This window comes from Candida metapsilosis (assembly GCF_017655625.1).
Source record: "Candida metapsilosis strain BP57 chromosome Unknown scaffold4, whole genome shotgun sequence".
NCBI classification, from domain to species: Eukaryota; Fungi; Ascomycota; class Pichiomycetes; order Serinales; family Debaryomycetaceae; genus Lodderomyces; species Lodderomyces metapsilosis.
This window is the reverse complement of record NW_027138162.1, coordinates 495,752-520,598: the sequence shown is the minus strand read 5'-3', so window position 1 is coordinate 520,598 and position 24,847 is coordinate 495,752. Positions and strand designations below refer to the sequence as shown.

At 35.9% G+C, this 24,847-nt stretch overlaps 6 protein-coding genes across 6 annotated transcripts; 4 read left to right on the top strand and 2 right to left on the bottom strand. All coding sequences in view use genetic code 12, as the record gives it.

The window, feature by feature from the left end:
- Positions 1-945: 945 nt before the first annotated feature.
- I9W82_003616 (RlpA-like double-psi beta-barrel domain-containing protein) lies at positions 946-1,635 on the top strand (the record flags this gene model as incomplete). The annotated part of the gene is made up of 1 exon (XM_067692601.1): positions 946-1,635. The coding sequence occupies one exon, from the start codon at positions 946-948 to the stop codon at positions 1,633-1,635; it is 690 nt and encodes a 229-aa protein (XP_067548014.1).
- A 7,483-nt stretch (positions 1,636-9,118) lies between these two features.
- I9W82_003615 (uncharacterized protein) lies at positions 9,119-10,069 on the top strand (the record flags this gene model as incomplete). Its single annotated transcript, XM_067692600.1, has 1 exon — positions 9,119-10,069. The coding sequence occupies one exon, from the start codon at positions 9,119-9,121 to the stop codon at positions 10,067-10,069; it is 951 nt and encodes a 316-aa protein (XP_067548013.1).
- A 164-nt stretch (positions 10,070-10,233) lies between these two features.
- I9W82_003614 (glutathione S-transferase family protein) lies at positions 10,234-10,914 on the bottom strand (the record flags this gene model as incomplete). The annotated part of the gene is made up of 1 exon (XM_067692599.1): positions 10,234-10,914. One exon carries the CDS (start codon positions 10,912-10,914, stop codon positions 10,234-10,236), a length of 681 nt encoding a protein of 226 aa, XP_067548012.1.
- A 519-nt stretch (positions 10,915-11,433) lies between these two features.
- On the top strand, positions 11,434-12,363 carry I9W82_003613 (alpha/beta fold hydrolase; the record flags this gene model as incomplete). The annotated part of the gene is made up of 1 exon (XM_067692598.1): positions 11,434-12,363. The coding sequence occupies one exon, from the start codon at positions 11,434-11,436 to the stop codon at positions 12,361-12,363; it is 930 nt and encodes a 309-aa protein (XP_067548011.1).
- Positions 12,364-13,621: 1,258 nt separating this feature from the next.
- On the top strand, positions 13,622-16,582 carry I9W82_003612 (Zn(II)2Cys6 transcription factor; the record flags this gene model as incomplete). Its single annotated transcript, XM_067692597.1, has 1 exon — positions 13,622-16,582. One exon carries the CDS (start codon positions 13,622-13,624, stop codon positions 16,580-16,582), a length of 2,961 nt encoding a protein of 986 aa, XP_067548010.1.
- Positions 16,583-16,686: 104 nt separating this feature from the next.
- ADR1 (DNA-binding transcription factor) lies at positions 16,687-20,727 on the bottom strand (the record flags this gene model as incomplete). The annotated part of the gene is made up of 1 exon (XM_067692596.1): positions 16,687-20,727. The coding sequence occupies one exon, from the start codon at positions 20,725-20,727 to the stop codon at positions 16,687-16,689; it is 4,041 nt and encodes a 1,346-aa protein (XP_067548009.1).
- Positions 20,728-24,847: the final 4,120 nt, after the last annotated feature.

The window sequence follows — 24,847 nt, the reverse complement described above, 5'->3', positions numbered from 1 at the left end:
TAATCTTGAAAATACGCAACTTTTAGATATCACATAGCCAATTGAAGCAAGCACTTGCAAACTATTACAAATAAATGACGTAGCCATCCATTTGAACATAAATGTTTTACTAATTCATGACGTAATGCCGCGTCATATATCGAAACAGATGACGTAGACACAAGTCTTAGTCATATGTGGAGATGGCTGGTTGAAATCCCCCAATTCATGCCAATCTCGACCCAATTTGGATATGGTCCAAAACATTGTATGTTTTGTTTTGTTTGTTTGTTTGTTTTTGTTGAAGACGTTAGTGACACAAAATAGAAAAATATCTCTAGACGCGAACTGATGCTGGTTATAAAATCTGAAAACAGAAATACTCATACAATCACACTACTAAATAATAATAAGGGGTTTCGGAGCGTTTGTGGAATAAAATTTCAATTTGTCTTAGAGTTGAAGACTTGGCGTTCTATTGGTAGTAGTCGTGGTGTCAATTATTATTATTGCAACTGAGGTTTCATTAGGAAATGGAACCACGTCCGCCTTTTCGTAACCTCAAGTAAATGTAACAGTGACACCGACGTATCGATAAAAAGAGTAGTTTCCAATATAGGGGAGCTCAAGAAGTGTTATTGTAACTCATTCATGTCTTTGTTCTGCGTACCTTTTTTACGTTTTCCATTTTTTTCTTTTCTAGTTTTCGCTTATTGTTTTTTTAAAGCTCCTTATTATTCTTTTTGCAGTTTAAGCTTTGCATCATATTCTGAAACGATAAATGGCGCAACATCATTTATCCTCCTTTAAGAAAATGAGAAATATAAATAAGTATCAAAATGTCGAATTCTTTTCGAAATAAGAGGATCTCGAGCTAAACCACCTTTCTTTCCACACTCCACTCATTTCAATCGCTGTGTTTCAACACGTCCACTCCTTTTTTGATACCCCAGACATTCATTTAAAATGAGATTTACACATTTCGCAACCGTGGCTGCACTCGCCAATCTTTTCACTGCGACTAATGCTGCTCCTGCACCCGGAGTCCATACTGTATTCATCACTGCTTTTACTACTGTCGTTGTTGATCAAAACGGAAACACCCATACTCCTACTTTGGCCACCACTGAGACTGCAGGTGCCGCTGGTGCTGATGGTGCTGCTGGAGCTGCAAGCTCAATTGCAACAGCTGCAAATCCAAACTCTGCTCAACCAACCACATTAACTTCACAATACGTCCCACCAAGCAGCAGTAGCAGTAACCAATGGACCCTCAACACACCTTCCACTACTGCCATACAATCTTCTAGTGCTTCACCATCATCCTCGCAACCATCAGGATCCCTCCAATCAGGTCAAGGTACCTACTACAGTACCGGAATGGGAGCATGCGGCAAAGTCAGCACTGATTCCGACTACATCATTGCCATTTCTCATGACATGTACGATGAACATAACATTGACAGTAACCCCAACCATAATCCATTATGTGGTAAACAAATTAGAGCTTACTGTCAAGGCAAATCAGTTGATGTGACTGTTGTTGATCGTTGTGAGGCTTGCTCTTATAATGATTTGGATTTCTCTCCTTCTGCTTTTACTCAGTTGGCTGATAAGAGTTTGGGTAGGATTGATATTACTTGGGAATGGTTATAAAAAAGTGTATACAATAAAGTAAATTTGTTTTTAGATGTTTTGTTTCGCAACTGTAAGCTGAGTCCTGGATTCTTGTTTAAATCTCCGCAGCTGCTCTTTTGTAAACTCATTTCTATTTCTTGTGACTTTATCAAGACCTCTTGTCAAATCAGCCGTCAATGGCTTGTTGCCAGTTGGTGGTAAACATCGCTAGTGAAGTACGGATGAGCTGGAAAAGGAAATAAATAATGTGCTCATTGTACCACATAAACGTTTGTACAAACCACAGTCATATTTAACGTGCTTTAGTATATATAAAGTGGGGTAATGTGGGATGTTATACGTCATTGCGTGTAACATGAAATGTAATTTTTGGTTGTAAAAGTTTGCTTTTGCCCCTCATTTTAATGCTAGCAATAGCCGTACTATAAATAGTGTTGCGAAAATCCCCTTTTTCTTGATTCTATTCATTCATCTTTTTTTTACTTTAAACCACATTTTCCTCAGTTGTGATAGAGCTAACATTGGTATTTGCGATATCGTCCATGTTTTGATTGTTTTACAGATACTGTATTCAGATTTCTTCAAAGGTAATCACAATTGGCAACCACACAAGGGTACTAATGTGATCTTTTACAATTGGAGATTTCGTATACTTTAGTGTAGCTTTTGGTGTATTGATCAATGATTCTTTCAAGACTAAGATCAATATGCAGATTGCATCAAAAGTAGATTTGAATGAGTTTCCTGATCTTTTTGAAAACTTTTAACGCTATGTTACAGATCCGCCTGTTGAATCCGTTCTTGTGACATTCGATTGCAGAAATTACTCCGTGTGACACTATACTATTTTAATGTACAAGAGTTAAAGTATTGTATCCTAGTATTTGTAGATCCGGTTTTGTGGATTTGTTAACTCTAAAGGAGTAAGATTTGCTCTACCTTCATTACTCTTAATCAATGTAATGCGTGATGAGAGGTTCTTAGTTTATTTAATGAGAGTATTTATAAGATCTATATACCTATACACCTGCATAGCATAATCGTATCAAATTAGCTTCTTACTAAGAATCTTTTTGGTGTCAAATTTGTAAAAACAATTTACCTCCTTAATTTTAGGGGAGAGTATAGATAGTGTTGCAAAAGTAATTTGTCTCTTCTTTTACAACCCACTTTTTCTTTTATCATCTGTCACAAGTTTTCACCCATGCTATTAAGTCTGTCTTTGAGCTCATATGAAACGTCCAAGTCGTTTGCAAATGTATGACACATACAAAGTTGGAAAGCTACGTGTGACTTTCTTTTCTTTCAAAGGTAACCACCATTGAGTTTCAAATAGCTACATGGTGTTGATCAGTTACAATTGGAGGAAAGAAACTTGAGGTCCATTCAGAGATGCGTTTAAATGTATTGACGAGTCATCTAATCAAAGATTGATCAATATATGAAGCGAATTTTGGAAATTGGGAAAGCGGATTTTGGGATTGGGAAAGTTGATTATGAGGTTTTTTAAGTTTAGTTCTAAGGGGTTTTCATTTACTTCCGTTCTATCTTTCTGAGATGGTTTTATGTGGTTCTTTTGTGGGATTAGAGCATCTGTGAATCAAATATTATAAGGCTTCCTAAATAGAGTGATTTAAAATAAAATTCAATAAAGAGGTGTAATAACAAATACTGTAAATATAAATTACCTCTATAGCACAGATCAGAAGCATATGTGATGTATCTACTATGATTTCTATGTAAATTGGTCCTCAACACTTTTTGGTATTGGTAGCTCTCAGATATATGTGTGTTTTTGGTGGTCATAAAAAAAAAAGACTGTCTTTAAGTGTAATGCTGTTGATGTGGTATACTTTATCACATGCAATACGACTATACTTTAACAGCTAATGTTATTTGGTCATTCATTTTTTTAGTAATTTTGTTGAGTAAAAAGAAAAGAGGGGTAAAGTAAAGAGGAGTGTACAATTAAGGAGTATTGTATTTGTATGCTTCAATACATATGAATATGAACATTGAAGTAATACACATGAGATACTTCTAGACTAAAGTCAAGCTTACATTTGTCGACGTTTATTACACTCCGTATATAATCATATCAATCTGTTTAATTTTACATTTTACTCTTTATTTAAATAAACCCTTTGTTTCAACAAGAACATGAAGAGATCCAAATCAATAATATCCTAATATCATAGTATACAAAGTGGTTGATGGCAAATATAACTACACACAGCATAAAAAAGTAAAAACTCGGTATATATAGCATATTGCATTTACATGTTATACGTATCAGTAAAGGGGTAAATACCACCATATTCCTGTATATAGTGTATTACGTAAAATCACAAATCTGACTTTCAACCAATTTAATATAAAAAGAGTTTGATATTTCTCTCGTTTCCTTTTCTTTTTTGCCTTGTTCGGTGGGAAATCGTCTAACGGTACATTTTTGTATTCAACTATGGTTGTGTGTATTGATATTTAAAAAACAAATGGGGTTTCCATTATGGTTATTGAGAATGGAGATTTGTTTTCTTTGAATGGTCTACATCATACAATGTTCAACTAATTTGGTATGCATACGTATATGATGGAAGACAATTGAGGAAAAATTGTGGGATTGTAATATCCTAATCACGAAATCATAGGCAGAGATAACTCTAACTATGATGTGATCAGGATTTACAAAACACTACTATTCATCAAAAAACCACTCAGTTTGATCTGGTTGTATTACTGTGGCCCAAATTCATGGCACGAATAGTGGTGGAAGAAAGAGTAAATGGCTTTAGTTTGCTACGTTTTGCATAACATTAGAGTGTATCTCATCATTTAATATAAATAAGTTAAAGTGTCGTGTACTATTACTTTGTAGACTCCTACTGCTACTTATACACTAGCAAGCTCGTAACAAGTGTTTGTGATGAGATATCTTCGATGTGGAGTGAGATTTTAACTCTGATCATCAAGTACGGTAGCACCTTATCACTCTCTCACTATATTCCTTAGTGTCTAAATATTTCTTTGCTCATTATCACAACTGTATTGAGAGTTGATATAAATTGTGTTGCAAAACAAAAAAAAAAAATACACACCCCATTGTATCTTTCTTCTTCTTTATTCTTTCGTGATCCCTGAGTTATGTTCATTCACTCGGTTATGCTACTTTAAAAATCACTTGTGATATAGGCTTGCTAATTTTCCTGCTATGTCTTCAAAAGTCAGAATGATTGAATCTACAGCTGATAAGTCTTCAAAGGTAATCACCATCAAAGCAAAAAATTGCATATCGAATATTGAAGTGAAATGTTTGCGGTGCTTAAATTACATTTGGAGGCATCAATCCATCAACGGTTCCTCAAGTGTATTGATTGTAAATGGCTTATAACCACCAAGATCAATACATTTAGAGACCACTATTGGCTGAAGTATCATTCTACGCGAAAGCCTCATCTATTGCTTCTTCTACCGGGCTGAGTCAAATTGCTGGTTGGTTTTGTCCATAATGTTTGAAAGCTATGAAACATTTCTAGGTTATCCCTGGATAGGTACGTACAATCCTTCATTCCTCATAGTTAAATATACACAGTAAAAGGTTGTATTCCAAAGTTCGTAGACTATCTTTATAGAACTTCTCTAATCTTCTACAGCTTATCTTGAGCATTAACTGGAGCGCTTGATGCTATGAAGGACAACTAAAGACTACGTTTCACCTCTCAATTTGAATCGTCAAAAAGGTGCTCAATTTTACTGTGCTTATCTGTATTTTTTTTTTTATGCTACTTTTTCTTTTAGAATACTGTAGAATCTTTTACTTTACCATAAAGGCATATCAAAAGAAAGATTATGAGTACTGACGTGAGGCGGTAAATGTACTGCATGTAGACCAATTTACACAATAGCTATCATGTGACACTTCAACAACAACATATCAAAGTTTTACGTTTCAGCAATACATTGTATTTAAAGTAGATTCCATTTAGAATATTTTTAGTATAAATAGAAAACTAAATCCAACTATAATTGTGGTTTTCTTTTCTCCTAATAATAAGTCTATGCCTTGACCAAGTGGTTTGTGAGTAACAGTATTAAAGTGCCGTGAGTTTTCAGTTCATTTATTTTTTAATTGCTTGTTATAATCAAAAAATCTTTATTCTTTTTATTCAAAGGTAACAATCATTTATCACCAAAAGTAATTTGAATGATTGAGTTTTAAAGTTGGATAAATTGAGGTGTTTTTTTTTAAACAGTTGGATTAAATGAGCTTTGGATTTGATTCATTTATTGTTGTTTTTCCACTTGGCTTACAGTGTTTATGATGCTAGTTGCTTTCTCCATTTTTTAGAGAGTCTTGAAGTTCGGTCATATAATAAAGGTATGTATACTATTTGAAGAAAGTATAGTAATAAATTGTGACTAAATTGTGTTTATAAACATGAATGTAGACCCTATCCTACCTCTTCAAACTTATCCACTAGTGTTGCTTAATTGAATGTCTTTCGTGGTGAGAAGGTTTCTTTATGCGTACTAAGAACAATATAGTGGAAGAAGAGGTATCGTATACATGGTGAGTTGTTCGCACCTATTGCCATAACCTAGACTAGTTCTAATTTAAGTAACTAAAATGTTTACTTTCATTTATGATTGACATTAATAACGAGTTTTTAAAAAATTTGTGCTAGTAAAATTGAGATACAGTAAAGTCATAAACCTTTGATATCTATGTCTTTGTTATGATAAAGGCGGGAAGATGGGTGGAAAGTTGGTCATTCTTTTTTTTCTCTATTTAAACCGCCTCAGTTTTGCATATAAAACATATCATAAGAAACTTAAAGTGTGTAGTATGTGTTGCAAGAAATATTACTCCTCATTATACCCCACAATTTAAAAGAAGAAAACTAATGTTTTCCCCTAAACATATCGAAAGAATCATCAACAAATACTACAGAAGTAACTATATATAAAAGAAAAAAAGTATAAATAGTTTGCTTCTTTTCCATAAAGGTATTAATTAACTGCCCTGAAAAACAAAATCCACCTCCTTTGGTTATTTCATTCACCTGTGAACTCTTCTTCGAATTGCATTTTGCTCCATTGATATTTTCACAATCTTGCAAAAAGACAGTTCGCTTTTGAAAGCTTTTGCTCAAGGGTAACAATCATTAATTTTTTCTAGTGAAATAGAGAATCAAATGATTTGATATTTACAATTGGACAAATGAAAAAACTTGGCATCTTACCCTTTTATCTCATGCTGTTTGCTTAATTTGAGGGAAAGGGGTATACTTGTCAAGACGACACTGTCCTGCTTTAGCCAGAATAAGCAAGATAGTGAATATAGTTTTTCTGAACAGGTTTCCCGCCGCCTAGCCCTCAGCTTGTGAACAAGTCTACTCTGATAGCGATTTTCAAAATCTTTTAATAAGAAGAGTTTTTCGACAAAGTTTTTGCTTTTGCCACTTTCCCTTGAGTTTTCTTACTTTTAAATATACGATTAAAGTGTCTTTTGTACTTGTATGAGGCTGATCTCAAAATTATTGTAGTTGTATTTATTCTCTGTTATAATCATAATGGTCTTGAATTAGTCTGTGATAAAATTGCTATACATATGACTTTTTCGTAAATTTAAGATGCGCGAAATTTGCATCAAAGCGCAAATTCCCACATTATGAAATGCCAAGCAAAACAAAATTATGTTCGTAAGTTGTAGTAAATCTTACGTAGTACAAAAGTAATGAAAGGCGATACAACATCGATTACTCGCTTAAAAAATAGGGGAACACGAGATCTATTGAAAGTTGGCTCGTAACCATTTCCTAGGTATATTTTGAGCAATGGGGAATTTTCAAAACGGGAGAAAGCAAATGCTACGGTTGATGGGTATGCTCCATGGTAAATCATGTTTCATGGAGATCTCTCTGTATGATTCATGCCGCTAAAGTCTCTCTTATGAGGGCCTCGGATGTTGCAAGAATCGGAGAAAAGGAGATAATTTTTTGCGCGAAAGAAACAAAAACTACAACATCAGTATATTGTGATATTTTTGAATAACAGACACGTATATCCGAAAGTAAAGGAGAAGAGCGTTTCTGCAACATGAAATCTGAGTAATGCAGTTGCTCTATTTGTATAGGAGAGCATAGGAAGGGATGTGGGAAAAAAAAAGGCGCTGCAGATTAACATTTTTTTAAACTGTGCATGTCACATAATAGGTTGCATAAAATTGCTATCAAAAGAGTTATATAAATAGATTCGATACAACTTGCTACTTGCTCGGTTGTTGCAAGAAAGCTGCTAGAGTCTAGTACTTTAGCCGTTCGTAGTTTGATAAAATTCACTTTCCTCGGTTTTGATAGCAAAACAAAGATAATAATATTTTCTTTATGAAAAAAATTAAATCAAACGTTTGGACGAGAACCTAGTGGGGTAAACTCAATTGTTCATTAGATCTGCCCCACTTCCCTTTAACCTGAAACGGCATTTCACATTTTGTCAGATGAGATGAGCAAGAACTGCAAGCAATACACCGGCAATATAAGCAAGTAAAGCTATATGCAATGAACTTTGTTGTTTCCTTATACAAATTACGTGAACGTTACACAAACTTTGGTGCCACTGCGGCCAATACGAAAATAAGGTTGCACTAAAAAAAAAAAAGAAATACAACTTGCTACGTTCGGGAAAAAAAGGGGGAGATACAAAAGGCGAAAGGTAACTACAGTGAAGTCATAATAGTGTTTTGCAACTTGCCATTGTTTTCGGTAGAGGTAGAAAGCTTCCTAGTTTATTGCTGGTATTTTATAGTTTTTTAAATAACAACAGGTACGCACGCAAAACCTCAAAATATATTCTTGCATAGTTTTTCTTTTTTCTTGTCTTTTTTGCTTCATGTGTTCTCTGGGGGCGGATAGGAATATATAGCGGGAGAGGATAAAGGAGCATCCTACCGTCGGTTAACTAAAGCTCAGATCACGTAAAGAAATTTATGTACGTAGAAGCCTTCTTTTTTTACCCTGAAACTCTATGTTTTTTTTGAATCTCCTGATTGAGACTCGAATTAAAAATAGATCGGGTTTAATATCCTGTACATCCGAATCATCATTTGCATTGCATATATACATTTGGTATAACTATTTATGTTCTACTTTTTGTGCAATCAAAAGCAAAAGAAAAAATTTCTTTTTTTTTTTTGTATTATCTATCTCTTTTTGTTTTTGTTTTAAGGTTTGTGATGATTCAAAAAACAAAAGGATTTAACCGCTGATTACGAAGAAAGAAAGAAAAAAAGCACTGATCAACAAATTATATATAATACAAGAAAGATTCCCTCAGCCACAGATTCAGTTTTCTTTTTCCCATATATTAGCAACCTTTTGATATCATAGCATATGGTTATGGTTTAAAACAGAAGAAGAGGAGATTGAAAAAGCTGTCTTTATTATCAGCCACATAAAGCATACACACAAATACCAAATATTCTAATACCCATACACACAATATGCCACAACTACAGTCTAACTACTGCGTTAGGGAAGCTCCACCACCACCACCACATTCCAATACGACGTCGGTGAAGTTCGTCAGTAACAGGAACAACCACAGCAGCAGCAGCAGCAACAAGACCTATCTCAAATTTAAGGCCAAGTTTACCAAATTTAGGAAAAATGTCGTCATCAAACTCCACATTGTCAACAAATCCACTGCATTTGTAAAATCGAAAAGTCCATCAAGGAGCAGATCAAGCAGCAACAACAGCAACAGTACCATTTTCGTAGGAGATGTTGTTTGCAAGAGTCAAGATGGTGGTGACTCATTTAGTCAATGTTGTTTGGAAAAAGTACTACCCGATTATACCGTGACTACTACTGAATGTTCACCACGAATATCTTTGGATGAGTTACAGGACTCATTAGTTGAGAGTAATGATGAAAAGAGTGTCAGTCTACTGGTTGATGAAACACAAGTTGTCGTTGTTGAGAATAAACATCATGATAGTTGTGCTTCTGTTGTGCCTTCTTCTCCACCACCTCAATATAAAGCAGTATCTTCGACAAATGATCAACTTGATACATCTTCAAACGTTGATCATCCACAAGTTGAGGTACATTTGCCTTCCACAGCCGATACTGCTCCACCCACCACTCCCATCAAGCCATCCCAAATCAAATTCAAATCACAACTCAACCAATACCTTGCATCACTAGAATCAGAGGAGCCATCGGAACCATACACAAGTCTACAACAATACAATAAAACCACTGATCAACAATATGCCAAATACCAACTCATAAACACAAATACTCACCAATGTGTCAATTATTATTGGTTGTATTTGGATATACGACAAAATAATCAATTTGTTGCTTCATTGTATGGAAGTTGGTATAATTGGATGAGTGGGTTGATTACATTTACCCTTTTTTATTTAGTGTATGCATGTTTGGCTTGATGAAAGAGGAATCTACTGGTTAGATTTCATGGAAGGTGAGGAGTTAGCATTTTTTTACATTTCTAGAGTTATTTTAGTGAATAGTTAATAGAGTTTTAAACACGTCATGTTATTGTTAATACAACATTTGCCTTTCTTTTCTTTCTGTATAAAGTGTTGTTTCTCTATTCATCATCTCCAAGTAACCATTTTGCTGGTACTGCTCTAAGACCCTTTTGTACTTCTGGCAACTTGAACAAAGTGTCATGCCATTTACCCAATAATGGCCATTGATGAATATCAATATCTAAAGCCTTCAAAGCAACAGCCCAACCAAACAAAGCAAAATCAGCAACAGTATAACGATCACCAACCAAGTACTTACCATCATTTGCTTTATTTCTTGACAAGATATCTTCATAGACACCATAGATCCTTTTCACATCAGTGGTATATCTATTGATCCCATAGGGAACCTTTTCAGGAGCATACAAGATGAAATGGTTAGCTTGGCCTTGAATTGGACCATTTTCACTAACTTGAAAAGTCAAGTATTCCAAAGTCTTGTAATACTCAGCAGTACCATAAGGATAACTAAACTTGTGACTCTTGTCATAAGTATCTGAAAGGTATTGTAAGATAGCACCAGTTTGACTCAAGACTAACGGTCCAGAAGCGAAATTTGGATCTTCAATTGTTGGGATACGTCCATTAGGATTCAACTTGACAAACCAATCCGATTTGGATTCATTTTTGGTGATGTCAACTGGAATTGCATCGTATTTGAGACCAAGGAATTCTAAAAAGATTGAAACTTTGAATCCATTGGGGGTACCAAAAGTGTATAATTTGATAGCTTGAGACATTTTTAGTGAAGGAGGCTTTGTTTGGTTTTGTTGTTATGGGTTCAATTGACTTTGTTTTGTGGGGAGTGAGGTTTAGTTTATATAATGTGTGTGTAAAAGAAAGCTCATATTTATAGTCAACTTGAAATTGAGTCTTAGAAATCAACTTTTATAATTGCTTTGAGAAGACATGGCGCAATAGTTTTTTAAGATTTTCCAACTTCCATTTTAAGCAAGTCCGAGGTATTTGACATTTAAGCTTTTTCAATTGCGCTCGTCGAATGGGGTGTTCCCCCCTCCACTCATATCGAAATTTGGTACGAGACGGGACTTATTAGATTTGTGGAGTCGGTCTTTCTCCACTTGGGGTAATTCTTTTTGATAGCACTTGGTAGAGCGTATTATTGATTATTAATACTCACGTGACTACTCTCCTTTTTTAACTGTTGCTGCAAATGAGAGCAATCTTTAATAAAAGACAAAGAATATCCATCCAAATCTTCTATATTTTCTTTTCCTCTACTACGAGTCTAGCTAAGTATGTCACTCAATCAACACGTTATCAAACTTCATAATGAGGGTAGGGAATTCACCACATTGAGCAACTTGCCTCTATCAGCAATTCAAGCTCAAGATTTTAGCCGAGTCATTATACTCATTCATGGATTCCCTGATAGCAACAAAACTTTCAACAGCATATGGCCATTGTTACTTTCCCATTTTAACAAGGAAAAAGTTTTACTAATTGCCCCTACATTGAGAGGATATGAAGTGTCAAGTACTGGACCTGAAGAAGAATACATGTTGCCATACCTTGCTGGTGATGTCAAAGCGTGGATCCATGAAGTCAATCCACGCTTGGATAAACCAGTACATTTAGTTGGTCATGATTGGGGTGCTAAAGTAGCATTCAAGACGGCAAACATGTATCCTGAGTTGATCAAGTCAATGGTTATATTATCAATTGCTTATTTGATGAATATTAGTTTATGGGAAACGTTGTGGTATGCACCCGAACAGATTTACAAATCGTCATATTTTTTAACTATGCAGTTTCCATGGCTTTATAGACCAAGGTTTACTGAATCAAATGATTATTTGACGTATCTTTGGAATTTCATTGCTCCAAATTATCAAGTATCACAAGAAGAACTCACTGAAATTAGAGAGAGATTCAAGAATGATGCAATAGTAGATGGGGCTACGTCATATTATCGTCATGCTCTTCGTCCTTCATCTTATTGGAAATCAGAATGGTCGGTTGATTTTGAAAAAGTGCCTACTCTTATGATATGTGGAGAAGATGACGGGTGTAGGTCGCCCAAACTTGCTAGATTGGAACAGGAAAAGTTGAAAGGGTTGTATCCTAAAGCGCAAGTTAAGATACTTCCTAAAGTGGGACATTTTATTCAAAGGGAAGCACCAGAGGTTACTGCTGGGTTGATTACTGATTTCATAGATTCTATGTAGGTATTTACATGTGTTGGTTTGTTTTTGTTTGTTTTATTGTGTAGTGGTCTCTATACAATCTTATTTTTGATTGTTTTTTTGTTTTTGCACTCGGTGTTTTTTGAAATTTTGTCATGGGGTGGTATAATATCTGATACCCGTGATATCCCGCCTAGTATTGCAAAGATACATATGCATATATAAAATTAGTATGCGGAAAGTCTGTCTCTATTCCGACTGTGTGATTTTGAGGAAATTTCGTTGTCAATTGTACACTTTGCTATTAATTGGAGTATCAACTGGATGCTCTATAGATCTGACAGCCTCGTACTGTCTTTACAGCTAAGTGGGGCGGTTGGGGTTTAAATTAATTAATTAATCTATTTTTTCGGAGATTACTTTTTTCGGCATTTCTCGGAGATAGTTATGTTCCGAAAAACAAAAAGAATAAAGTAAATAAAAATGAAGTATTCTGAAGATCCCCTTTTCCAATTTTTGCTTTGACACTAATATGAGATATAATAAATAACGGTTTATAAGTTGTTTATTGTAGGGCATGATAGCTTTCTAGGGCTCTTTCCAGTTTTTTTTTTGCTTCTTCTTGTAGTAAGCTAAGTGAGATTTAAGTTGGGAGTTATAAATTAAAGTTTTAACCCCTTTCTTAAATAATTAGTTAAAACCTTATTATAACTTCCAAGTAGAATAGTGGAGAGATAATCAAGAAACTCTTCCTTTGATCCTAATATATAGGATATATATATATAATACAAAGTTCATGTTATACGTTTAACTATATCTATTACTAATACTAATATTCTTTGTTCCCCTCTACCCCACCTTTTTTCTGTTTTTTTTTTTTTCTTGAATATATTACAACGTATATATATATATATAAATAGTTTTCAGTTAACAATTAACGATTCTAGAAAATGATAATATAAATTAAAATAAAATATAATAATAAATTAAAAAAAAAAAAAAAAAAAATTCCAACAAAGCAACAAACAAGCAACAAACAACAAACTCAATCTAACACAACACACAACACATCAATATAATAGAATATTATCAGATAAAACTAACTGATTAACTACTGTCATTATCAACTATACTCAAAACATTTATTCTTTCTTTCTTTTTGTATTCAGCCAACAAACATCAATCCCTTACAGAACAAAAAAAAAAAAAAAATAAAGAATCATTTATTATTACTAATCCTACGTGTTGCCAAAAACTAACAACAAAAACCAAAGACACCTCTTAACACACAGCCACCACAATGGACACACCAGAAACAATTGATCCTGAAAAACGAACAAAAGTTTCACGAGCTTGTGACTACTGCAAAAAGAGAAAATTCAAATGCAGTGGTAAAGCACCTTGCAACCTATGTCTGAAAAAGAATATTGAATGTGTATTCAGTATCATTGATCGTAGAACAATACGAAGAAAGAATAAAAAGAGGAAAGCCAAAGCAGAAACAGAAACTGAAATAGAAATAGAAACAGAAGCAGCCAACCCCACTACATCATCATCATCAAATGATTTTGTCCACAAGGTTGTCGATAATGATCAAGTTGACAATAACTCTTTTGAGATGTTGAAGAAACCATCACAAGCATCTATACATTTTCAACCATTGACAAATTTCCCTCTAGGTGGAAGTGATGAATCGCAAGACAACAAGACATCATCAGATATGGAAGACCAAGAGTCGCAAGAAACTAGTAGCGGAAGTGGTATTGACGAGACCGATTCTGGTCATGCTCATAAAAATAGTAATGAAAGTGAAGGTGCAGTCACCAATAAGCCACTGAGTACCTCAATGTCGCGCTCAAACTCACATTCCCATTCACATTCACACTCACATTCGCATTCACATTCGCATTTACATTCGCACCCAAGGGCCCCTGACCAACGACCCAGCTGGGCAGATGATCCCGACCTGAGACGTGCACTTTTTGATGCAGAAGGAAACTTGAAATATGTTGGTGAATCAGCCCCATTGTCACTCTTGTTTGAATGCAGAAAGATCTTTTCTAAAACTATTGGTGAATCAGACTTTACAGAAGAACGTGACTCTTTGGAGATATTTGACGACGCTGAAGAAGCTCAAGAAGTTGTACAAATGGCCCTACCGAGTCGTGGATGTTTAAAAAGGATTTTAAGATTGCTTTACATCAATATCAATGAAGCATGTTATATATTCGATATGAAGCACTTTGAGAGAACCGTTATCACCCCAATCTATGACAACTATGGTGAATGTTCAGTTGATCAAATCTCATTGATCAACATAATGATTGGTGTGGGACTTTTGTATGCTGAAATTGTAGGTGATCCAATTTGCCAAGATTTGGAATCACCACAAATGAAGTCGTCAGAATATTTTGAATTTGGAATCCATTTGGCGAGAAAGTATATGAATCTCGGAAAATTGTGGATTTCTGAAGCTATGGCTCTTGCATTTTTTTACTATTCGTCAACCCACCAACGTAGTACTGCATGGTTGATACTAGGTATTGCAGTGAGAAATGCTCAAGGGTTGGGTCTTCATCGGAAATTTATTAATGAATCATTCTCCGACAAGGGATATGTTAGACACAGAAGAAAATTGTACAAGAGTTTATACGTGTTGGATCGTATAACATCAATTACATTGGGTCGTCCTTTACTTATTGATGATTACGACTGGGATGATTTCGACACTACTGATATTTTTGAGTTGAATGCCAAAGGTGAACCAGTTGAAAATTTCAGTTTGAGGGCATTGATTGAAACGACAAAAGTTTCAAAGATCTCTGGCAGAATAATTCGGGAATTTTACATGAATGGTATTGTCAATACCTTTAAAGCTGAAAAAATGGCTGTTGAATTGAAGCAGTGGGCGTTGAATTTACCTGAAGAGTTACAAATGGATAAAGCAGTCAAAGATGATGGTGAATTAAAATCCTCTGGTGCGTTTGGTGATCGTAAAATCTCATTATTGTTGATTCACTTGTCGCACTTGTATGCCGTCATTTTATTATCCCGACCATTTTTTATGTACATTATTTTCAAGCTGGGAAAGACAAAAGTATTTAACAAGCCAAAGGGACGCCAAGAAGCTGCCATTTGTAATTTTTGTCAAGCTGCAATAAAAGCTTCAACTTTGATTATTCAGATGATGGACTGTTATATTAATTATACCAAATCTTTGCCAGAACGAGTTGAGTCTAATGCTATGATATCCACAGTATTGTTCGCATCATTAATACTTGGATTGACTACATTGTTTTTGGAATCCAGTGATTACAAAGACGACACAATTACTACTTCTCAAATGATGATTCACTTAAACTCGGCCAAACGAATCTTGCAATTTTATTCCAAAACTAATATAATGGCAACAAGGTATTACTTCATTATGAATCAAATGCAGATTGCCTTGATGAAGAAATTTAATCTCGATATTAATGGAAATAAAAAGCATTCTAGACAAAGGAAAAGGCAAAAGAAGGACGTACATAATAAGGAAACCCCTCAATTGGTGCAGTCACGAAACGAAGTCAGAAAAGAGCAATTACCTCAACCTCCACTGTTCAATCAGCCTAATGACCAACTCCCCTACCCTAGCCATACCATGCAACGACAACTACTGCAATTACTGCAGCATCTGCCTTTGCATAAATTATCAGACACATCACCGACTCTGTCACATGATTTAACAAAAACACCTACATCGTCGTCATCAACTACCGAAGAACGTTTCCCACCTCATGATATTTTCAATAAGGATTATGACAATTTTATGGAAAATTTTGAAACTTTGTTGTTACCAATGGCAACAATGGGCTCAAACTTGGCCCCTAATCAAAGAGATGGTGGTGGATCACGGTACCCATTGAAGGAGTTTAGTGGTGGCAATCCCTATTCTCAAACGACATTTGGCGCTACTAATTTAGACGCTACGGGTTCCAACTTGTATAACCAACAGCTTGGCTTGGTGCAACAACGACTGGTGTCATCGCAGTCGCAGCTACTGCCACCGGGACCGTTGCTGAATCCTCGACAAAGAAACGAATCGCAGCCTGGAAGCGTACCTGTTGGCGGAAGTTCAAATGGTGCAGTTGGAGATATTGCCAAAGCCGGGCATAATTCTTCTGGTAGTTTACTGAAATCGGGTGAAGATCTGTTGGATGAATTTATGTACAATGTTGGACTAAATGATTTCTTGTACGATGCAAGGACATTAGGATAAAGGCTATATAGACTGTGTGTGTGTGTGTCAATAAATACGAATTTTTCACCTTTATTACATAAATAATATATACTTTATTTATTCCAACAACCAATTTCCTCATTTTACTCTACTAGTTTATCTTTATTTTCAACCACGTATTGTTTCATCATCAGTAAATTCATTGCCAATTTCTTCAAAATGAATATTCTCAATTGACATTCATATAAATAATTCAACACCATTTCACCAACATTTAAAATCCGCAATGTCTTTTGTAAATCAGCTTCTAAACTGTCACCATCTGTACCTCCAGGAGACCCTCCTCCTCCTCCACTGATCATGTACGATGTGGGAGACCAATTTTGTTCCATCTTCACTTGAGTTTGTAAATTCCTACCGCTGTCACTGCCGCCGCCGCCGACGCTGCCAGTTTGCCCAGGTGATGGATTAGTAGTAATGCCCGCATTACCCACGCCACCATCGTTACTGTCTAACTTACACCCACGTTCAACCAACTGCTGTTCAAGTTGATCAACGAGCTTCGACATCAGTTGCAACTTGGTGGAAAATTGCATCATCCATTCAAGTTGTATTGGGTCATGAGATAAGCCTTGTTTGCGAAGCAATGATTTACGTCTGATCAAGTATATTGAAAACAAAGCCATGGTGTTGAAGACATGGAACAACACCTGTGCGTGAACTAAATCATTTGTAGGTTCAAATTTGGACGACAATTGATTGATCTTGCTTGATGGAGGAGGAGACGCAGCGTTTTGAAGAAAACTATGGTCATCCACAAATGAATTCGACGTGTTATCCAAATAGCCAAAATCAGTACTAAATGGAGCTTGTCCTAGTATTTCCGATTCGTGCAGATGAGTTTGTGCCGTTTGATGATGCACTTGCTGGCTTGTATTTCCAACTTCTCCTCCTGTAGTTTCAAAAGAAAGCAACTTGACCAACTCAACACAACAATCGGCAACTCTTAAATAATCAACATCAATATTGTCATTACCCGCGCTAGGAAAGTTATCAAACACATAATCGAAATTGTCAACCAAATCCTGATACGTCTTGAGCCACAATTGATCCTTGATGAATTTGATATTCAACACAGTGGAAATCTTGGCAAAATTATTCAAAATTAGATAATCAGTTCGTTCGCAATCTTTTGCCAACCTATGCTTATCATAACGAGGGAAATGAACACTTATATCATCCAAAACTTTAAATGCATCTACTTTAGCCATTTCTTTATACTGCTTGATTTCATAAATTCCATGTACCAAAGAAGTAAATCCACATTTACCCAATTGATCAAGACTGAATGAGATTGAACGATCAATGTCTCCGTTTACTGGAACGCTAGGATTAGCAGATTTGGAAATGGTAAGCAACAACTCTTTAAACTTGATGTTGCTCGTTTGAGAATACCTCGATAATGATTCACCATTGATTGAACAATTCTCTTGAAACTCTTGATAGTTTTTAAAGCTCCATAAATGTTCATCGTTTCGATTAGGTACAACCAATTCATCTAAATCATTAGCTGACAATGTCAAGGGGACATTATACAACATGGAAAGGAAATTCGTCAATCGATAAATAATGTAGACAATTCGATTTTGCGATTGCAAATTGATCAAGTTCTTAAACTTTAACTCGTCGCTTAAAGTATTGGAAAACAACGACACCTCCTCGGCACGTTTCCTATTAGGATCGAACAACTTATCGTAAATCATCTTGTCTTCACCATGGATTGAAAACAATATTGGTTCATTGGCCTTTATGGACGTCTTCACAAGTGAGTTTAACGCATTCAATTGTCTCATAACGATGAATACATTATTTGGGTTGTCGGAAAACAAACCGTACGTCACCGATAATGTAAGTGATTGTATAAGCCAAAGAGGGTTTCTTACTGCCCCTTCATTTGTTTTCCCTTGAGTTGGATTTTTCCTACTTTCCAAATAAATGTGAATGGCCCTTCTTGAAGCTTCATACAAATGTTCTGAATCACTTTTGCTATTGGCTAACAATGCACCAATAGTGGCAGTTAACAATGGTAAACAAACTCTAGCACTTTCATTAGATTCATCTTCATCGGAAGCCATACTCATAATCTCATATTCATTCAACTTTGACACATGAATAAATGGGAAGTGAGTCAAGAAATCTTCAACAAATCGGCTGAGAAATGATTCCAACTTCTCATTTGACGGTATTACGGGTGTTGAGATGCCACTTATAGGATATTTGTTCAAAGCGCGATTGATTAGCTGGCGCATGTGGTTGGTGAACATCTTGTTTTTTGAATAATTGCCTAATCTCATCTTTGGCATACGTTCCAAGAGTTCTCGTTGAGGTGAGGTTGTAGAATTAGTCATACCTAGTAGAGCATGCTGATCAATGGTGTTTTCAATGACTGAATTCAATCCACTCTGTTGAGAACTGCTGCCGGCTTTAGGTGGGGACCTCAAATTGGCAGGTGAGCTACCATCAACACCTGAAGAGCTAGCAGATATTTGGTCTCCATAAAAAGAGTATCCACCAGGCATAAACTTGGCTCCAATGTCAATCTCATGCGATAACCCTTCAATATCATTCAAGAAGTTCCATTCGTTATTAACACTTTCGTCCGGTTTGCTAGGTGGACAATCTTCATCAGGTTCTTGTAAAATAGGTGTCAAGACACGGATATGCGAGGATGGGTCAACATGTAATGCTTGATCTAGCACGTCATCTGGAATGTCGTAGAAGGAATAGCCTGATCCGTCTAAGTACTTGTCGAGCTGAGCAGAATGGTGAAAGGTCTGTTGATCGGATTGAACTGGAGGGTTGGGTTGCGGCTGTTGTAGTTGTGTTTGTGAATGTTGCTGCTGCTGCTGCTGTTGTTGTTGCTGCTGTTGTTGTTGCTGCTGCTGTTGCTGCTGTTGTTGCTGCTGTTGTTGTTGCTGCTGCTGCTGCTGGTGATGCGCATTGACACCATTTTGTATTTCTTGACTCGTCAATGTAACCGTGGGCATCATATAACCTCCATCAAACTGTGAATTAGTACTATCAATACTATCAACTGTCCCACTTGGGACCATTGGCGTATAATGTGAAGCATTTGAAAACGATCCATGATGACTAACATTTACCGGTGGTGTAGGATATCCATTTATACCAGACGTTATAGAACTTGCCCGCTGCATTTTCACAATGTTGGAAGTGTCGGACAACCCAGGAATGTGAGCAAGATTTTCTAGCCAACTCATTTCATCAGCAGTGCTCGATGGTAGAAATTGAGGAGTGGAGAATTCAACATTATCACTCTGTGGATATGAATCATTGAACTCTGGGATATTGACTGCATAGTTTGCTCCTGATTGTGCTGAGAAAGATGTTCTTCTTGCGGACCTTGCTGGAGCCACGGAGATGCCCGAAGTAGCAGTGAAATCTGGTGTATGTCTTTTGTGTTCGAGCATTTGCCTTTTCAAACTTGCCAGATTAGAACTTTTCCGGGTAACATTGTTTGACGATGATGTAGATGAGGCAGGTGTCACTGTAGTTCCACTTGATTGTTGCAGCAGGATAGAGTTGCGTTTTGCCTTCAGCACCTTTGATTTAGTAGTATTCGCCTTTGAGTCAAACAAGTTCAAATTGAATTCAACAGGTTCACTTTTAACTTTTGTTGTGGCTTGTGGTGTCGAAGTAGACTCGTCGTCTCCTTCATCTTCTTTCAGTTTTATAGACTTACGCCTAAGTCTAGTAATTGCATCGGTGCAACCAGCGTGTAGCTTCTGTGCATGACGTAGTAGCAAGTCTCTTCGACTAAATTTCCGTTGACAAACTCCACAACTAAATGGTTTTTCCTTTGTATGAGATCTCTCATGTCGCCTCAAATGTTCCAATCTTGCAAATGCACGAGTGCAAATTTGACAAACAAATAAACGGGGCTTACCCGAAGGGGTGGTACCATAAGCTGTTAGTTCCATTGGAATGTTTTTCGCTCTCTTGTTTGTTGTTTTGGTGTTGCTATTGTTGTTGTCAGTTTCATTCGAGTTGGGAGTTGAATTTGCACTCAGTGGGGTAGGGTCCCCCAGCCTGCCATCATCAGGAATCTGATTCAAAGAAGAGGATGTGGAATCGCTCCTAAGACCAATACTAGTTGTATTCATGTATGCTGTATTGTTGAAAGTCGAAATCATTCAAAATCTCAAAAAGGACGTCGTTTGTGTGGCCTTTATTTTTCGGATTCTTTTTTTTTTTTTGTCTCTCTTTTTGTAAACGTGTTTTATCAAAATCGCGGAACGACAAATATAAACGGAGATAAAAGGAGATTGCAATGTTCGAGATAGTGTAGGTAACAGTAGTAGTGTAGTTTAATGAGTATTCTCGTACTTAGATCTGTGTAAGGCTGAGTTCTATCAGTCTGGGGTGAATTGAATTTTTTTTTTTGTTGTGTGACTCGGAAGAAAAGCGAATTTTTAACTTCTTTTTTTTTTTTTTTCCTGTCTGAACCCAACGAAAAATTGAAAGACTTTTTTTTTTATTTTGTCCAGGGTAGTAAGAAGCGTGGTTCAAGGGTATACCTTTGGGAAATGGTATGCCAATTGCGAGGAATAGTGTTGAGTGAATATGTTGTAGGTGAATAGATGGTAGTCTTTTCTGAACTAAACTTTGTATGTTTCAGCAACAAGTAGAAAGATTAGATTCTTTCTTTTTTTTACCTGACCAAAAAGAAGCTATGAATGGGTAACGGAGTCTTTAAACTTTTATTTTTTTTTGTCCGCTCTCTGGGGTAGAAATAAAGAGTGTCTGATAATTTTATACGACAATAGAATGGAAAAAAGGTAGTGTTAATGGGCACAAAAAAGTTGAGTTAACTATGGTGGATCCTGTATATAGGATAAAGAATTCTATTATTTTAGTGTCTGTCTGAAATAAATTGATAGAAATAGAAATGAATAGAAAATAGAGAAAAATTGTTAAAAATATTCTGAATTGTGGGGTTCATTGTGCACACTTTTATTATATATGCGCTTTGTACACTTTACATTGTTTTATACCAAGATTTCGTGGGGATGCTGGTTTTTTAAACACCAAATGGAGTAGAGGTTACGGCACTTTCACGGCTGTAGTATAACCACATTGGTCAGACGAAGATTGGAAACGTCGGTCCTTCCAAAACAGGGTTTACACGAGTGTACTTGAGACCATATTTTTTTTAGTCTCTCGGCTGCATTATGCTTACCCATGATTATCCGAATTATGGGGTCTTTCTAAACTAAAGAGTCTAAAAGTAAACCATCGTTATACTAGACGATCAGTGCAAGGGGAAAGAATGTAAAGGATCGGGAAAACATTTGCGCTAGGAAGATGTGAGTAGGTACAGCTTTTTTTTTTTTTTGACAGATTATTGTTCTCTACAGTCACCAATTCTATACCCCTTCTCAGTTCGTGTGGAAAAGAAATAAGCTTATGCTTTGTAAACGTTTACTTTGGAAACTCCGACCGATTATATCAAAAGCCTTTTGAGAAGTGTTCTCGCCTCGAATGCCCATAGAGCATTGCCCACTGTCTTATCCGCATCCACTGTCATAAGGTCTTTAAAGTTCAGCCACTGTAAACTCTTCAGGATGAAGATGTCCCTCTCCAGCTCTTATCTTCTCCATCCATCTTGACTAAGATAAGAGAAATTCTCTAACAATACAAATTCTTTACATTAGCATATCTATACAACAGTTGCTTTCAATATTTTGAGATTGTAATTACTATCAATACTACATTAGATGATGATTTTAGTTTCAAGTACTTCAAATCTAATAGGATTTACGAAGGTTTAAAAGTGTGTTTATGAGCGACAGTTTTATTTCTACGTGTTCTTTCGTTAGAGTCAATGATAATATACCCACAATATATGTATTCTTTATCTTGGTATTTATCAATAAATTACTTAAGAAAACAAGTTGAAGCTCTTTGAAATCGTTTACCACGATAATTCAGATTCTTCCTAGCCCTAGACCTGTGGCAAATATCAATAGCTGTTGGAAAAGCTGACTCTACTTTATATCGATCCCAGCCAACTTTAGAAAGCATAGTCGTTAATAAATATATTGTAAAAGTCACACTAATTTCTCCGAGTGTAATACACCATCAGGTAATCAAGGATGGTGATTACATTCAAAGAACAGTAACGACATCTTCATCAGCTATTGAAACAATCAGTTGCCAAAGAAAGCAAGGAAAGGAAGAAAGTAAGAAAATGGAAATAACGAAATGTGGAGAATTGAACTCAATTTATACTTTTCAGGTGACTAGAAAAGTAAAGTTTCTACCCCATTCACAACGGAAACTTTACTCCGTAGGCTACTGATAATAGGTATAGCCAGTATTCCTGTATCTTTTCTGTCTCTGATGTCTAGACTGCTGATACTTGAAATTCCCTCCGTCAATTGGATGTCGCCAAAAGTCTTTCGTCTTACGTAATCCTTACCGTGATTATTATGGTCCTTACAGACTTTAATAGAGTATCAAGTCTATCTATGGATGCTTAGTGGAACCCATAATCTCCTAAGTGTAAAAAGTATAAAGTTATAAATTCTACATTGAATATCAGTTACACACAATAATTTAACAACATATATTATAGTTTGACACAAATTTAATAACAGAATGGAACACATATGGAGCTGAATTCAGCAGGTCATTCTGGTTGTTACTACGTAACATTTTGAATGTCGCATAATTTTAAGTGTTGCAAATTTAAATATGTTAACCATTTTGACACACATAAACTATCATGGTAGAAACTAAACTTTCAACACATTGCTGCTAAGTATAAATAAGATGCAAATCAAACACTTAAGTGTTTGATAAGCACCTTTTAATCACTTCCCTAACTGTAAGTCAATCATGTATCAATTGCAACATGATTGTTTCCTTTAAAGAAGCTGTAGCAGATAATGGATTGTTAAGTTGTTTTTTGTTGACCTCCGATTTACCCACGACGGAATTTCACACGACAACCATCAACAACGAAGAGAGGTCATCCAAGCTTTGCACCCTTTTCAAGAATGAGTAATTTATATTTGTGAGGGCAGTAAAATGGGAATTTTCCTCTCTATTTATACAAAGAATGAAAAAACTCTTAACAGTGTAAGAAAGGAGCGGTGTGGGGTTGCCGGTCTCAATGCGGTGATTGTTTTACATTTTGGAGTTGTAGCGGGAGTTTGTGAGACAAATAACAAGGAGGGGTCTGGTCCGTACGCAACGGTGTAAAACATTTTACGATACCACAAAATGATGAAGGTGGTTTTGGGGACTGTGTGAAAATGTTACGTATCTCATATCTCGAATGGGTTTTGCTAACCACCTATTCTAGTGATAGCTACATAAATAATTAGTAGCCACCGCCTTCCAGTATTCCAATCTACAAGCATTTGAACGCATGGGAAAAAGTTATACATAGAGACGGATCTTGGTGCTCTACATGCAACACATTTGATAAATTTCATTTTCCACTTTTGGTTTTGTGTTTCTTGTTACACGTAACCTCTGTCACCCCCTTTTGTTCAAGCTAGTGCATGTTACTTATACCATGTTACCCAACAAAAGTCCTATCAGCAACACAAAAGTCGAATGACCGACTTTTGCAACTGATTGCTCAACAAAAGATGAAAGCTACTTGGAAACTATGAAATCGTGCAGAGATCAGAGTTCAACACACCAAAAGCTTGCAAACAGTTGGTGATGAAACTAATAGAGAGGTGGAAAACAAGCTCTACATTAAACCTGTATTACACACAAACTTTAAACAAAATTTATTCTTAATTAGATTGTATAAACCAATTGGAAACACAGCCAAAAGATTTAAACCAATCTCTAAAAAACGACCACTTCAGCAGTTTTTATGTTTGAAATCTAAACCTATATCCATGTTCTTCGAAAAGTACCGAATGCAATGGGTCAACTCACGATAGTGTAGCTCAGTTGGTTTAGAGCTCCTGCATCCACTTCTTCGATATGCTGTTAAAGCAGTGCTAGCTATACGTAAACCTTAGAGCCAAGAAAGATCAGGATTGTGCTCCTAGATAAATAAATGATATAAATGGGTTCGTAAATCCCTCCGAAACTAAGACATATAGTTAATTAACAAAAGGGTCACTTTTAGATATTAATCAAAATTCAAAATCATCATCCTTTTGATTAATACCCAATCCAGTCAACCTAATCATATCAAATATATGACACCTTTTCTCTAACTGTAATGAATCATGTTTTCAAATGTTTTCAATG